The sequence below is a fragment of the Psittacula echo genome (assembly GCF_963264785.1).
Source record: "Psittacula echo genome assembly, chromosome: 2".
Lineage (NCBI taxonomy): Eukaryota > Metazoa > Chordata > Aves > Psittaciformes > Psittacidae > Psittacula > Psittacula echo.
Window position 1 is genome coordinate 5,333,527 of NC_137737.1, and position 13,961 is coordinate 5,347,487.

Consider the following 13,961-nt stretch of genomic DNA (forward strand, 5'->3'; position numbering starts at 1 on the left):
CCATGGCAGGGGGTTGGAACTGGACGATCTTAAGGTCCTTTCCAACCCAAACCATTCTGTGATTCTATGAAATGAATGGGGGTGCAAACTCAAAGACAACTTGAGGTTGCAGATGGTTCCCTCATGTTAACATGATTTTATTTGGGGATATAATACAAGTTGTCTATTAGCTCTTGAGCTAAAATGAACATTGCCTGGACGGCTACAGCAAAAGCTATAAAAATTATAAGTGACAGAAGGTGCAGAAAAGATAGCTACTACAGCAAAAGTACAAGAAAGCCATAGACTTGATTCTGCACACATACTTAGAAAGCCTTGTGTGCAGCAGAAGACAGGGCAACGGCTTTTCCCACCTTCCTTTTCCCCCAGGTCACAGAAGCAGGATGAGTTACTGCGTGACGATATAAGTGTATGTATGATCTTACAGTATCTTATTGAAAATACTTAGCAGTAAGATGTATTTCATGGTGGGTTTGAAGAGTAAGAGCTCAGAAGGACTTACTGATGTGGTTATGCCTTTTAAAAGTGACAAATTAAATTCTCCCTTTAACTCCTTTGGTAACACAAGGACCTTTTAAGAGGGCACTACTCCTGATTGCAAAGTGCGTTAGCTGCAGGAAAGGCACATTTGTTACGGCCACTCACAGCTAGTGGCTACAAGTCTGGAGGATTTCCAATTCTATCACCAAGACAAAAAACACCCCCCTGTGCTAACCACAGCATTTTTAATGCTTCTGAGGGTACCCACACACCATTGGGCAGCAGTTCACGGTTAACAGGATCAAGCTTTTGGAGGAAAAAAGCACTGAGGAAGCACAGAGGGTCTTTGATCCACAGGAATTGGGATAAAAATAATACAATTTGGCAAAAAAACCCTCTGAATTACTTGTGAACTGTAGAAATCATCTTTATATACAGCTTACAATGGCAGAGAGCATGGTATAGAATGCAGATACAAATAGGGTTCTCTCTGTGATGAGCATATGGGAGCTAAATCTATGTGGTGCTTAGGTGGGCCTCCTCCTTCAGCATACAGACCTTCCCTCGTGATGCCCTGCTACTCAAAGTCACAGCAGGCTCCCAAACATTAAGAACCCAACACCTCTAAGGTCAGACTTCCCCATTAGAAAATGCAAAGAACACGCAATAAGAAGCAAAAAACATGCAAAAAAGAAGCAAAGGATATACACATGGTGTGTCTCTTTGGGACTGGCAGGGTACCGACCAGAAGCTGGCTTCACTCTTGGAGGTGGCAATGTTAGCGCTGGCTGGAGCACGCCACTGATTTCTGTACCTCACTAAAGTTCAAGGGTTGTACAACAGAGCAAGAGAAAACCTGAACCTCAGCAAACGCTGAAGCAAATGTTGTACTGAGCCAATTAACTGTCTTTCATTATTGATCATTAAAAGCTGTTCAATGGTATGCCTATGTGAAAGTGTACTCTGCTCTGTTTAAAGGCTACCTTAGGAGAGTTAGCCACAGCATGGCTTTTTGCTTTACTACATGCATTTTATCATGGGGTAAAAAGTAAGATAGCACAATAAAACTTAACAAGTGAAATGGGATTTTCCCTCTTAAAAACAACTCAGCATTTAACAGAGAACAGAAAAAGAAATCCTGAAGCAATAATATATAAAGATACTATGACTTGACCAAGGTTGACTGATCTAGGTTCAGAAGTTGTGAAAAACTCTGCTTACACAAGTCGCAGCACTGTGTGCAGTTCTGGTGTCCCCAATATAAGAAGGAAATGGAGCTGCTGGAGCAAGTCCAGAGGCCACGAGGATGCTCAGGGGCTGGAGCACCTCCTGTATGGAGCCAGGCTGAGAACATCGGGGCTGTTCAGCCTGGAGAAGAGAAGCTGCGTGGAGACCTCAGAGCAGCTTCCAGTGTCTGAAAGGGGCTACAAGGATGCTGGAGAGGGACTCTTCATCAGGGACTGTAGCAATAGGACAAGGGGTGATGGGTTCAGACTGAAACAAGGGAAGTTCAGGTTAGATCTAAGGCAGAAGTTCTTCCCTGTGAGGGTGCTGAGGCGCTGGCACAGGGTGCCCAGAGAAGCTGTGGCTGCCCCATCCCTGGCACTGTTCAAGGCCAGGTTGGACACAGGGGCTTGGAGCAACCTGGTCTGGTGTGAGTCCTCCCTGCCCATAGCAGGGGGTTGGAACTGGATGATCGTTAAGGTCCTTCCCAATCATTCTATGATTCTATTCAAAATAAGAATCAGTAGATTTAGTTTTAAATTTCTTTTTTTTCCACGGGCACTAATTCAGTTGTTTCAAATAAAAAAGTTTAACAGCTTTTTCAGATGAACATGTTTTGAAAAACATTTCTCCCACAACATTATGGCAGGAGGATTTTAGAAACCTAACCAAAAAAGGGAAAACCATGAATCAGAAAGTAGCCTCTGTTGTGCAAGTAAAGATCCAGTGCTTCTGAAGAGGACGAGGAAAGGCTGATGCTCACCAGAGCAGAGCCAAGGGACATCCCAGTATGTTCCAAGGCCAGGAGACAGTTCAATGCTGCCACATGAGCTTGGGAGGGAGATGGTGAGTGCTGAAATGCCTTGCAGCAAAGGTCTCCTCCTGCATTTTGGCTGATTGAGAAATTCCTGCTTGAAGCACAGTGCCTTGCATTTCAGATACAGTTAACACAGACCAGAGCCAACAGAAAACCAAAAAGAGTTGGTCTGTGACCTTCTGCAGGGGATCCAAAACACACCCTAAGGGTCACCCAAAAGCACCAGCTGGAGAGAAAAAGAGGACCAAGCATGAGGTAATCAGAGGGGTTTATCAGAATCCAAAAGTGCCCAGACATGTTGAGTTTATAACCATCAGTCCTCATGGTTGCTCAGTTTACTCTTCAGTCTTATGAAGGAGAGACATTGTCAGAAAGGCAAAGCTCATCCCCTCCATCAACCAAGAAACCCCCATCAAAACACACAGGGATGATCAACCTACTTAAACTGTAGAGGTCTGGGAACAACTTTCTCAACTTGCAAGCATGTGAAAATGTCAAATCATTTGCAAGGCCAACGAAAGGAAAGAATCCATTCTGCCCCAGGGAAAAATACAGCAGATTAAACATCCGATCCACGTAAAAAGTAAGAATAGCAATACTGCTAATACCAAGAATTAGCTGGAGTGGACTTGCTTTAGGCAGAATCACTGTTTTGATAAGGGATGCATAAATCTGACATTATACTGAAAGATAAAGACAGGTACAGGCGCTAATGAATCAGCCACCCAAGAGTCAGAATGACAGGCTGGGGTTTGACATGACAAACCTTTTTGCTTCATTCTTGGAAGAAAATCTTGCCTTGCAATCCTTTACTACTTCACACGGTTGTAAATTCGAACCCTCTAACTACACATTGCCATCTCTTGTCCTCCCTTGTTTGACCACCATGATTCTACATCTTCCTTGTCACCAAGCCAATGGAGGGGCTGTCATCGGTGATGGAGCGCAGAGCATGTCTCCTGGGTTCAGCAGCAGCAGTCATTTTTCTCCTTCTTAGTAGCTGGTGCAGTGCTGTGGTTTTGACTTTCAGCCTGGGAACAGCGCTGATAACACCAATGGTTTTAGTTGCTGCTCAGTAATGTCTACTCTGACCAAGGACTTTTCAGTCTCATGCTCTGCCAGGGAGGAGGAGAAGCCAGGAGGAAGCAGGGACAGGACACCTGACCCAAACTAACCAAAGAGGTATTCCATACCACAGCACATCATGCCCAGGATGTAGAACTGGGGGCAGTTACCCAGAAGGGTTAGATCACTGCTTGGGTCAGGCTGGGTATCAGCCGGCGGGTGGTGAGCGGTTGTATTCTCTCCCCTTGTTATTTCCCTTATCATTATCATTATTGGTGGTAGCAGCAGTGGTTTGTGTTATACCTTAGTTACTGGACTGCTCTTATCTCAACCCATGGGAGTTACATTCTCTCTATTCTTCTCCCCATCCCTCCAGAAGTGGGGGGAGAAACAGGGAGGGAGTGAGAGAGCAGCTGTGTGGTTCTGGGCTGCTGGCTGGGCTTAAACCACGACAGCATGGAAAGTCCTAGTTACAGAACTGACACAAGGGAAGTTCTTCCCTAAGCTGTGCTTGATACGTAACATTTCCTATCTCAGCGAGCGTAAGGGGTGACACTCGTACTTGCCACTGAAGTGCCCACACATGAAGAATCCTCTGTATTTTTCATTAGCTTTCAGTCACCATCACTGAAAGCCCCTCAGCTCTTGCAGAACTGAAAGGTTAAATAAGTCCAATCTAGAATTTTTCTGCTGCTTATAATGAGGAAAAGCTGTTAGATCCTTTCAGATTCCCCTCCTCCCAGTTCAGCAGTCCCAATATTTTTGCACACTATTTATATATCTTTATTCCTACTAGGGAAAACGTTGGTAACTTCTCCTAATGTGACTTGCCAAAGGGAGGTGGGGCCAAATATTTACATATTATCACTGAAAATAAACTGTGATATCCTATCCTCATTGATTCCCTACAAGAATCCAAGCACTTACTTTTCTGAGCTGCTGCAACACACAAAGCAGAGGTTTTAACCATGCTGACTGCAGCAAAACTTCTGTAATAGCAGAGAATTAGGAATACTTACACTTTACACCATTTAACTTTTCCACCACTGACCTCCAAGAGCTCAGCAGCAAATCCCAGAATGGTTTGGGTTGGAAAGGACCTTAAAGCTCATCCAGTTCCAACCCCTGCCACGGGCAGGGACACCTCACACCAGACCAGGTTGCTCCAAGCCCCTGTGTCCAACCTGGCCTTGAACACTGCCAGGGATGGGGCAGCCACAGCTTCTCTGGGCACCCTGTGCCAGCGCCTCAGCACCCTCACAGGGAAGAGCTTCTGCCTAAGAGCTCATCTCAGTCTCCCCTCGGGCAGGTTAAAGCCATTCCCCTTGGCCTGTCCCTACAGGCCCTCGTCCAAAGCCCCTCTCCAGGTCTCTTGTAGCCCCTTTAGGCACTGGAGCTGCTCTAAGGTCTTCCCTTATGGAGCCTTCTCCAGGCTGAACAAACCCGGCTCTCTCAGCCTGGCTCCACGTACCTATAGAAGTTTGTCCTAACGTCCTTGGCCAGACTGAGTTCTATCAGGGCTTTCCTAACCTGATCCTTGGCTGCTCTCACTATTTCTCTGTATTCTTCCCAGGCTTCCCTTTTTGCTTCCACCCTCTGTAGATCTCCTTTTTACGCTGGAGTTTGCCTAGGAGCTACTTGTTCATCCACGCAGGCCTCCTGGCATTCTTGCCCGACTTCCTCTTTGTTGCAATGCGATCCCCCTGAGCCTGGATTAAATCCATTAAATCATTAAATCCCTTCTGCACATGGGGAAACCTCCAAGTTCCCCAAGGTCAGTTGACAATCAGGTGAAGAGCTAAAACTGGAATCCAGAGCTCCTAAAACATGGGTTAGTCCTCCAAGGCACCCAGCCACACACTGACTTCTGAGGCTACTTTGAGGTAGGAAAGCGCCTCATTAGCACTTGTATTTAGCTGTTTAATAGACCCCCACTTTGCTATTCTCTTCTTCGATTCCACTTTTAGACACGTTTCCTAAAGCGGAGTGCAGCACTGAAGTCTGCTCTATGTTATGCAAGTACAGCTTTATTCTGTCTATCACATTGGAATTCTTCACAGTGCATGCTTCAGGAATAATTAAGACAGATCAGGAGAGCAGAAAATCCAGCAGAGATGAACCTGCCAAAGCAACCAGTTTGCACAGTTCCCTCTCAACTGCTCCAGCCAGGGAACAACTGAATAAATCAAAGTTCCTGGCTCTTAAGCAAAATCCAAGCTATTGACCTTGCCCTTTATGGGTTCTGTAAGCAAAAGGTATTGTGTCTGTGATGTTAAAGCATGCATGGGGAAAGGAGATCGAGAGACAGGATACAAAACAGGCAGATAGGGGTGGGAGAAGGAGGAGGAAGAACACGGGAACAGGGCAGCAGGCATTTTTTGACGGAATTACATGAATTTCTACAAGGACATAAAGATGAAGAAAATAATTGTCACTGCTGCCTACTTGAAACTAGAGAATTCTTTAAGTACAATAGGAGTGAGATCATTCGGAGGATGGGACTCCACATACTCCTCCTCCAGTCCAGAAGTAAGAACAAGACCCATACAGCTCAAGTGAAGGCAACACAGGGCAGAGCTAAAACTTCCCCTTTTCTGCTCTGCCACACAGCAAGTGCCTGTTTCTATACAATCCTGTCTCAGAAGGAAAAACGTGTTTCCTGGCATTCACATGACAAAGTCCCAGCTTCCAAGTTCTGCATCAGTTCTCTCTAATGTCAGATGAGGACCTCAGACAGCAGAAATATGCAGCTCTCACGAAGCATACACAAAGCTGGGGCTGAGACAGGCTACTGAAAAGATCTTTCAGCTTCCTTGGACCAGATGGTTGAGGCTGTTTGAAAGCAAAACAAGATTGCTAAAGCAGCTCTAGATCTTCATTAGCTTTCCACAATGACATCCTGCAACCAACTGTTTTGTTACAGCCAAACGTAACAAGCAAATACAAGGTTCAGTTATCAAGGAGCATCCCTAGGTTTTGCCAAATCTTGGTGGTTTGTACTTTTTTTTCCCCTATAGAGACTGCAGAGAGTTTTACACTACACCTTGCATCAGCTAAGCAGAAGAGAAGTATCCCTTGGCAGGCTCAAATCACATCTACCATCAATTTTACCATGTTTCTATAAACATATACTCTGTTCTGCATTATTATATTTATCACAGAATGATAGAATGGTTTGGGTTGGAAGGGACCTCCAAAGCCCATCCAGTTCAACCCCCTGCAATGAACGGGGACATCTTCAACCAGATCAGGTTGTTCAGAATCACATCCAGCCTGGCCTGGGATGTCTCCAGGGATGGTTCATCCACCACCTCTCTGGGCAACCTGTGCCAGTGTTTTACCACCCTCATTGTACAGAAGGTCCTTTCCAATCCCAATCATTCTATGATTCTATGAATGAGTGGTTTGGGAACAAGCAGAAGAATCACCCAGCATATGGACGTGAAGGCAGGAAAAGGATTAGGTGTCATTGCTCCCGCTCACAACAGACACAAATCCTTTGATATGCAGATAGTGAGACCAGAAGAAGGGAACCAAGAATGCAAGGGGATTCACACATGATAGTCATGAAAAGCTGAGGTGGGCAGCCAGATGTTTGTGTGCCTTATTTTGCATGGGACTATATATTGGATGGGAATATATATATATTTGGATGGTATATAAATACCCCTCCTACAGTCCAGATGAAAACCTGACTGGTTTAGAAAACCTGCAAAAATATGCATTTTAATGGCTTACACTAACACTTTCTTTAGTACAAGCATTCAACTGGAAAGCAGAGCGTCACTAGCAGGGTGTTGTGGGAAGTGGCTCCTTGGGGACTGGACAGTAAAAGTGGTCTCAGACAAAGGAAAAGCATGCCCTATTAGGAATAAATGAGAAAAGACACCTCCCATCTCTCTGGTAACCAAAAGTGTTATTCCAGAGGACAAAGAAACAGTGCCTGGAATCTGCTTAGTCAAGAGGACTTCAGAGGCGCAGAGCTCAGCAAGCTGCCTACACACATTGTCTGATGGGTGACTAACAAGACATGGTATAAAGCTTTGGAAGAACCAGAAATGCACTATAAACAAATAGAGAGCTTGAAATTGATAATACACAGTTTTATCGTAACATACATTAAAATTGAGAAGATACATATATGAGAGAAGAAACCCCTTAGAATATTAATAATGGCACCCTGAGATAAATCTACAATAAAATGCATGAGGAAAACGTGTGTTAGATCTGGAAAAATCGGGGAATTGAAGGAAGGTTCTCTAGTTCATCACAAGCTCTATACAGACAGTGCTATAAAGACATTTCTGAGCAGTGAGATTCCATAGAGAGTTGAATCTTCTCACGTTTAAAAGATGCAATAGGAGATGTGCTGTAAGGGAGTTCAAACACCAACATTTTCATTGGCTTATGAGTTTTCTGCTTCTGGAAGACTAACTTTTTGGCCTAATTCTCTACAAATGTTCTGTGTTTCAAATGCTGACCTGCATATTTGGTCTCTGCTAAATGTCAATGTAGATCTCTGCCTTGGAAGATGAAAAACAACTGCCGTAGAACAGGCATCTCCCTTAGGGTCACGCCTTGGGAGACTAACTCAACAGGTCAGATCTTCCCCAGTGTCAAGATCACTCTGGTGCAGCAATATACCAGAAGAATACTTAAAACCTGCAAAAGTTGACAATTATTCCTCTTTGATTACTGATTATTCCTCTTTTGGAGGAAGATCATCAGAAATAACCAGAAGATTATCACAAATAAGAAGGTCTAAAGAAAAGGGTACAGCTCCTGGAAGGGTTTTCAATCCAAACCCAAGGGATCTTTCTACCATGTACTGCTTTCAAAACAAACTTGACCATCCCCAAGTCATTGGTTCCAACTCTCACATCATATGGGAACTGTTCAGCATTTTCACATGTGCAGAGAAACAAAATGTACCTTCCAAGTAACTCACCTAATTAGTCTCAAGCTCTAATGTATGGGCTGAACCATCTTTACAATCACAATGTATGCTGAGAATGCTTTAAAAGCCTTTTGTACAGCAAGAAAACAGTTCCGACATTAGAGAACTCATTGACATATTCTAAATACAAACTAGAAATAAAGCTCAGGATTATTCGAGCCCTGCTTTAAAGCTGAAGAGCACAAACAGGTCACTACGGAAAGCCTGAACTATAGATATCTGTACTTACCCAGTTCGTCTAAGCTCTTTCTGCACAGCAGAGAATTACAACATTAACTCTTGTAGAACTAACCAAAAACAGAGTGGAAGGGGGAGAAAAAAAGGAGAACAACCTGAAAATGTAGCACTCTTTGAGGTATTTCTAGCTTACTATCTATTGCACAGCAAGGTGTACAGACAAGCAGAAGCTAAAATGACAACCACGTCCACTACTTGCACTGTCATAATAAAGGCAAAAATAAAGACGTAAGGGGAGCTGCAGAGAGACAGGAGAGCACAGTCCATGCTTCATGTGAGGGTAAGTCACTGAGAAAGCAATAGGAACTCACAACACACTGCTGTGCTTCCCCCTGGAAGCAATACTAAGGATTAAGACCAAAAGCCCTGCAAAACCAAAAAGAACAGCCCCAAAACCGAACCTAAACATCTCAGCAGCCCCTGACGAACGCCAACCCCTGCTTTCCATACAGGGATCTGTAAGTCACACAGTCCAATCAATAAACCAGATTATGAAATGATTTGCAGCAGTGTTAGTTAATGTGCTCACTGAAAAACAACTCCAGCCGTGTATCAGGTATCATCAAAAACGAAGGAGTTCATAACTGAGTTACGGCTGGGTGACTCTGAGGTCTACACAGGAGTGCGGGAAAAGCACTGACTTCCAGGGGCAGAAATAGCATTTTATAACACAGCTACAGATTCTTCTGCTGAAATTAAATTCTTCTGAGATTTCTTTTGCAGAGTCAGCAAAAACTATTTTAAGTGCAGGTCATCAGCATCCTCACTCCTGGCTGCCCGCATGGGCGAACTCAGGAGAAGTGGAAGAAAGAGGTGTAAAATGAAATGGTTGAATGACTAAAGTGGAAACAAGCACCAGCTTCCACAGCTCTCTGTGCTGCTGGAGAAGATGCTCCTGTTGCTCTTGTGCCTCCCCACTGGGGGAAAGAGGATGTGTGTGTTGGTTTTGTAAGGTAAAAGGCAGAGAAGGAGCAGGTGCCCTGGAGAATACAACCTCATTCGGGTTCAAAGGTTGCCATTTGGGAACATGGCATCATCCATCTGGGATTGCTATTATTTTAAGGCTCTGTGTCAAAGGGAACACATTTCATTCACAGGTACTGTGTGAAAACTTGCATTTCATGTGAGTGTGGATGGGGAACAAGTGGGAGCAACGAGCCTTTGGCAAGCCCTGGAATATCATACAGCATTGGAAAGGGACTCGGCTCTTGTCTTCATCCTGTGCTCTCCACTGAAGGGAACCCCAAAGAATAAACTGCTATCTTTGTCACATTTGCTCAGCTGCTCTAGTCAACAATGGTCAAAATTAAACTACTAGGAATCAAGCTATTTCATTCACAGTTCTTGTCTAAATGGGCCTTGGTCAGTGCTACATCACCATAGCTAAGGCTGCTTTTAGAACCTGGCTTGTAATGCAGACAAGAAGGACTATCACAGTCACCATCCATGGTGAATTTGCCTTGGTATTGTGGTACTGTCTTTAAATGTTGTGGCTCTGTTAGCCTCAAAAGGGAGAGATAGCAAAACCCTGACACCCTCTACAAATAGAAGCCTGACAACACATTCTTAACAGATGTTAAGAACTATAACAGGTTGCACTGCTCTTTTCATTGGTTACTTGCCAGTAAGCCCAAAGCATTCCTGCCAGTAAGCTGGCATTTTGAAAAGCACTCCAATATACAGTTGCAGCTGGATGATCCATTCACCAAGAGCTTTCCTTCCCCTCCTCACACATCAGTGGGATTTGCTGCAAACTGGATAACTGCCTTCCCACCATCTGCACTCAGGTCCCAGGAGTAACTCGGGCATTTCAGCCCCCAGCCCTGCTCAAGCTAAATCCAGTTACTGCTTGCTGATTCACCAGGCCAGCTAAGCAAGCCTGGAAAGTGCATCAGGTAACCAAACACTCCCAGAACAAATTAACCTCTATAGACATCAGACACGTCACACCCCAGGAACAAATCAACCCTTACACAAACAGGCACTTCATGTCCTAGCCCGCCAGTGTTAACTACTGACAAACAGAAGGAAAAGCTCAGGTCAGGCCACGGCTGCTTTACACAGGTTGCTGAACAATAAGCCCTTACCTTGCTTGCTGGCAGACACTGCAAATCCAAGCCTTCTCCTTCTTCTGGTAAGAACTGCAGCTCTTGCAGATGTTGTACTTGCAGTCCTGGCACTGCCGCTTGCTGTTGATAAGGAATGTGAAAGGAGTACAGCAGCGAATACAGCAGTGCTCGTTGAACTTCTGCTGCTTGGAAAGGATGCTGCACTTGTTACCCTCTTCATCCAACTTCTGCTTCATTTCACTGGAATGAAAAGCAAAAGAACAATGCAAATTGCAATGGGAAGATTCCCCTTCACCCTTCTCTTTCCACATCTTCATGTTACACTCTTTAAATAACTGGTGCAGGTGTGAAATAAATGGCAGAAATGCATATTCTGAATGCAGAATGGGAGCAAAACCGCCTGTATTCCCTGGAGTTACCCATGGGCGATTCATCTAAACACAAAAATCTAAGTCAAGAACCAGGGAAAACAATCTCCTTTCACTCAGCTCCAGCAAGGGAACCCTAAGGAGAACTGCTTCAGGTACTCCAGCTGGGCACAGTCACAGCATCATTTGAGACATCAGGGCTGCTTTCAGAACACTTTACAACTGAAAACTCAGTCTAGGAAAGTCAAAAGGCTCGGTGCACAGCAGCAGAAAATCCTACTGATGAGCAGGTTTGAAAACAGAATTGCCAAGTTTGCTTTGTTCTGACCCAGTGGGGTCGTATTACTCATAATAGCTCCAATTTGTCAAGGGTGGTTAATCACATACTTCATTTCAGAGAGATTTGGGTGTTTAGGACCAACAGTAAGCCAACTGCCGATTCTTGCAGACCCCCTCAAGTCTTCTGTATTCTAGCAGGAGAACTCATTTATTAAGAAACAATAATTACAGAGCTCTGTGTGGATGTGTGTGTGTGCTATTGAGCCATTTGCCACCTCCCATTTTACACTGCTTTTGATATTTTTTAACCGAGGGAATATATATTCCATGGTAAGAGTAATGAAACACATGCAGAAAGAGCAGCTGTATAAGTAGATGCGTCTACATCACACAGTTCCTGGCACGTACAACTAGGATCTACATTAAGAGACCAAAAAAACCCCTAATTCATGAAAACCATGTGAAACAGAAGCTTATAGAACATACACATCTTCATGCTTTCCAGTTCTCAAAATCAGTGGTGGCTACCTTACTATTTCCAATTGCTGAGTAGAGTAGCACAAAACTCTAAACAGAATATAAAGGTACCACAAGAGACAGAGTAAGCTGTATCTTGTGGTACCTTCAAATTCTGCAGGAAGAAAGAGTCTCAACATGCTGGCTTATACCCAAATTAATGCTGAAGTATCTTGCTAGAGGGGAAAAAAGAAAAGGAATACTCTTACTGCATACTTATTCAGGAACTCAAGCAAGATCACCTATAAGCATCCTCATGAACCAAGCCTGGAATGTTAAAAAGACTCGCCTTGCTGGCCTATACATCTTCTTCTTTGCAATTTCTGCCTCAGATTCATCACTCACAATACAAACAGCCCATTTTATGGAAGTCCGACGGGTCAATTCTAAACCTCAAGTCTAAAGGGCAATCAAGGCAGTGCTCTAAAGCATATCATTATTGAACTTGCATATACATCACATTTAACCATATTCCTGCTATGCCCCTTTTACACATTTTAAACTTGAAACCGATGTACGTTGCTGTTGTTTGCCCCCTGTACAAAGGTTTCTTACACCAGCTGCCCAAACCCAAGTGAATACTCTTTGGAGTTTCAAGTAAAATAATCTTTCTTCAAGATTTCTGTCCAGGTGGCAAAACTTCCCTTGGTTTTCTGCATAGTTACAGAATGTGGAAGGTGAAAAATGTGAGATTATCATGTAAGAGAGGGAAGTCTGAGTTACGCAAGTCAAACTGGCTTCCTTGGGTAAACTGATAGAACTATCCCACACATTAAATGGGATGGTTAGAGTAGTTATGTTATCTCCATTACTCCCTCCTACCATGGTACACATAGACAACCTCTCTAGGGAAACAGGAGAGGAAGTGAGCTGTTCCCACATCACTCCTCCATCCACAGCACCCATCCTGCTCCACAGCAATGGAACAATACAGCACAATGCTGCTACACAGAGGTCAAGCAGGAACCCTGGATCCCAGGAGAGAATCTGGTGAAGGTAAGTGCTATACGACAGAAGGAGGATTTCTGGCACTGAGAAGTGTCAGCAGACCAAGATGCTGCAACCTTTGCTTCAGGTTGGAGACCCCAGGCAGCAGATACTGCCCCTTCTCCCTGCCCAAGATGAGAACAGCTAAGGAGTCAAGGTCAGGAAGAGCAGAGAAAGAAGAGATTTCGTTCTCATGCAGCTCTGTTAGCTCCCAGAATTAGTAACACTGATATTTGGTAGTATCAGCCTGCACATTCAACATCAGCACGCTCAATGACATTTGAACCTTCATTAGGTTTCTCATGAATGACAGTGAAATAAACTACAGGAGCAAAGCCACCTATTAAAGGCACTAAAATAATGCTCACACAATATAAAACCAGGCAGTTTCCTTCACAACAGAGCTAATAAAGCCCTATACCTAGAAAAAGCTGAGCACACACTGAAGCCTTTTCATCAATACAGGCATTAACTACATCTCTCTTCTTTATCTGGTTGCCAACATTCATTACAGTGCTAGAACCTTAATACCATCAAGGCATCTGCCTCGCTGTTAAATAGGACTAAAATGGGCCAATGATTCGGAAAGTCAATAGGACAGGGTTGGAGAGGCTGGCAGAGAGACAGTATGACAGAAAAGGCCTCATTTCCAGAGCAAGCCAGGCAGAACAGAAAACAAAGCAATGCACATCCCTCTGATGGCTGTAACAAATCAAGGCCCTCGTGCACCACCTGCCAAAGGTGTTCTAGTTTCTATCAGGAGTCAAATGGCAAAAGAGACTGTCCATAGGACTTGGCAGCCACAAGGCTACACTCCAAACTCTCTCCTTGGAAGTCAAACACAAGTTTCATATGAAAGCAAAGTGCTGCACAACAGTTGTAAGCAACTCAGTGTGTCTGGTTTGAGGACAATTACATATGTAAAGGGAAAAGTAGGCTCTGGTTTTCCGCCATGACTTCAG

The 13,961-nt window shown here is 44.1% G+C and overlaps 1 protein-coding gene across 1 annotated transcript in view; it reads right to left on the reverse strand.

Moving 5' to 3' along the window:
- The window catches only part of MYRIP (myosin VIIA and Rab interacting protein), a gene marked incomplete at both ends in the record, with an annotated part of 178,112 nt that overhangs the window by 99,432 nt on the left and 64,719 nt on the right, over window positions 1–13,961 (reverse strand). Inside the window, one exon of the mRNA XM_080610525.1 lies at window positions 10,868–11,089. Coding sequence (XP_080466651.1) covers window positions 10,868–11,089 — 222 coding nt within the window. The remainder of the gene's footprint in view (window positions 1–10,867; window positions 11,090–13,961) is intronic.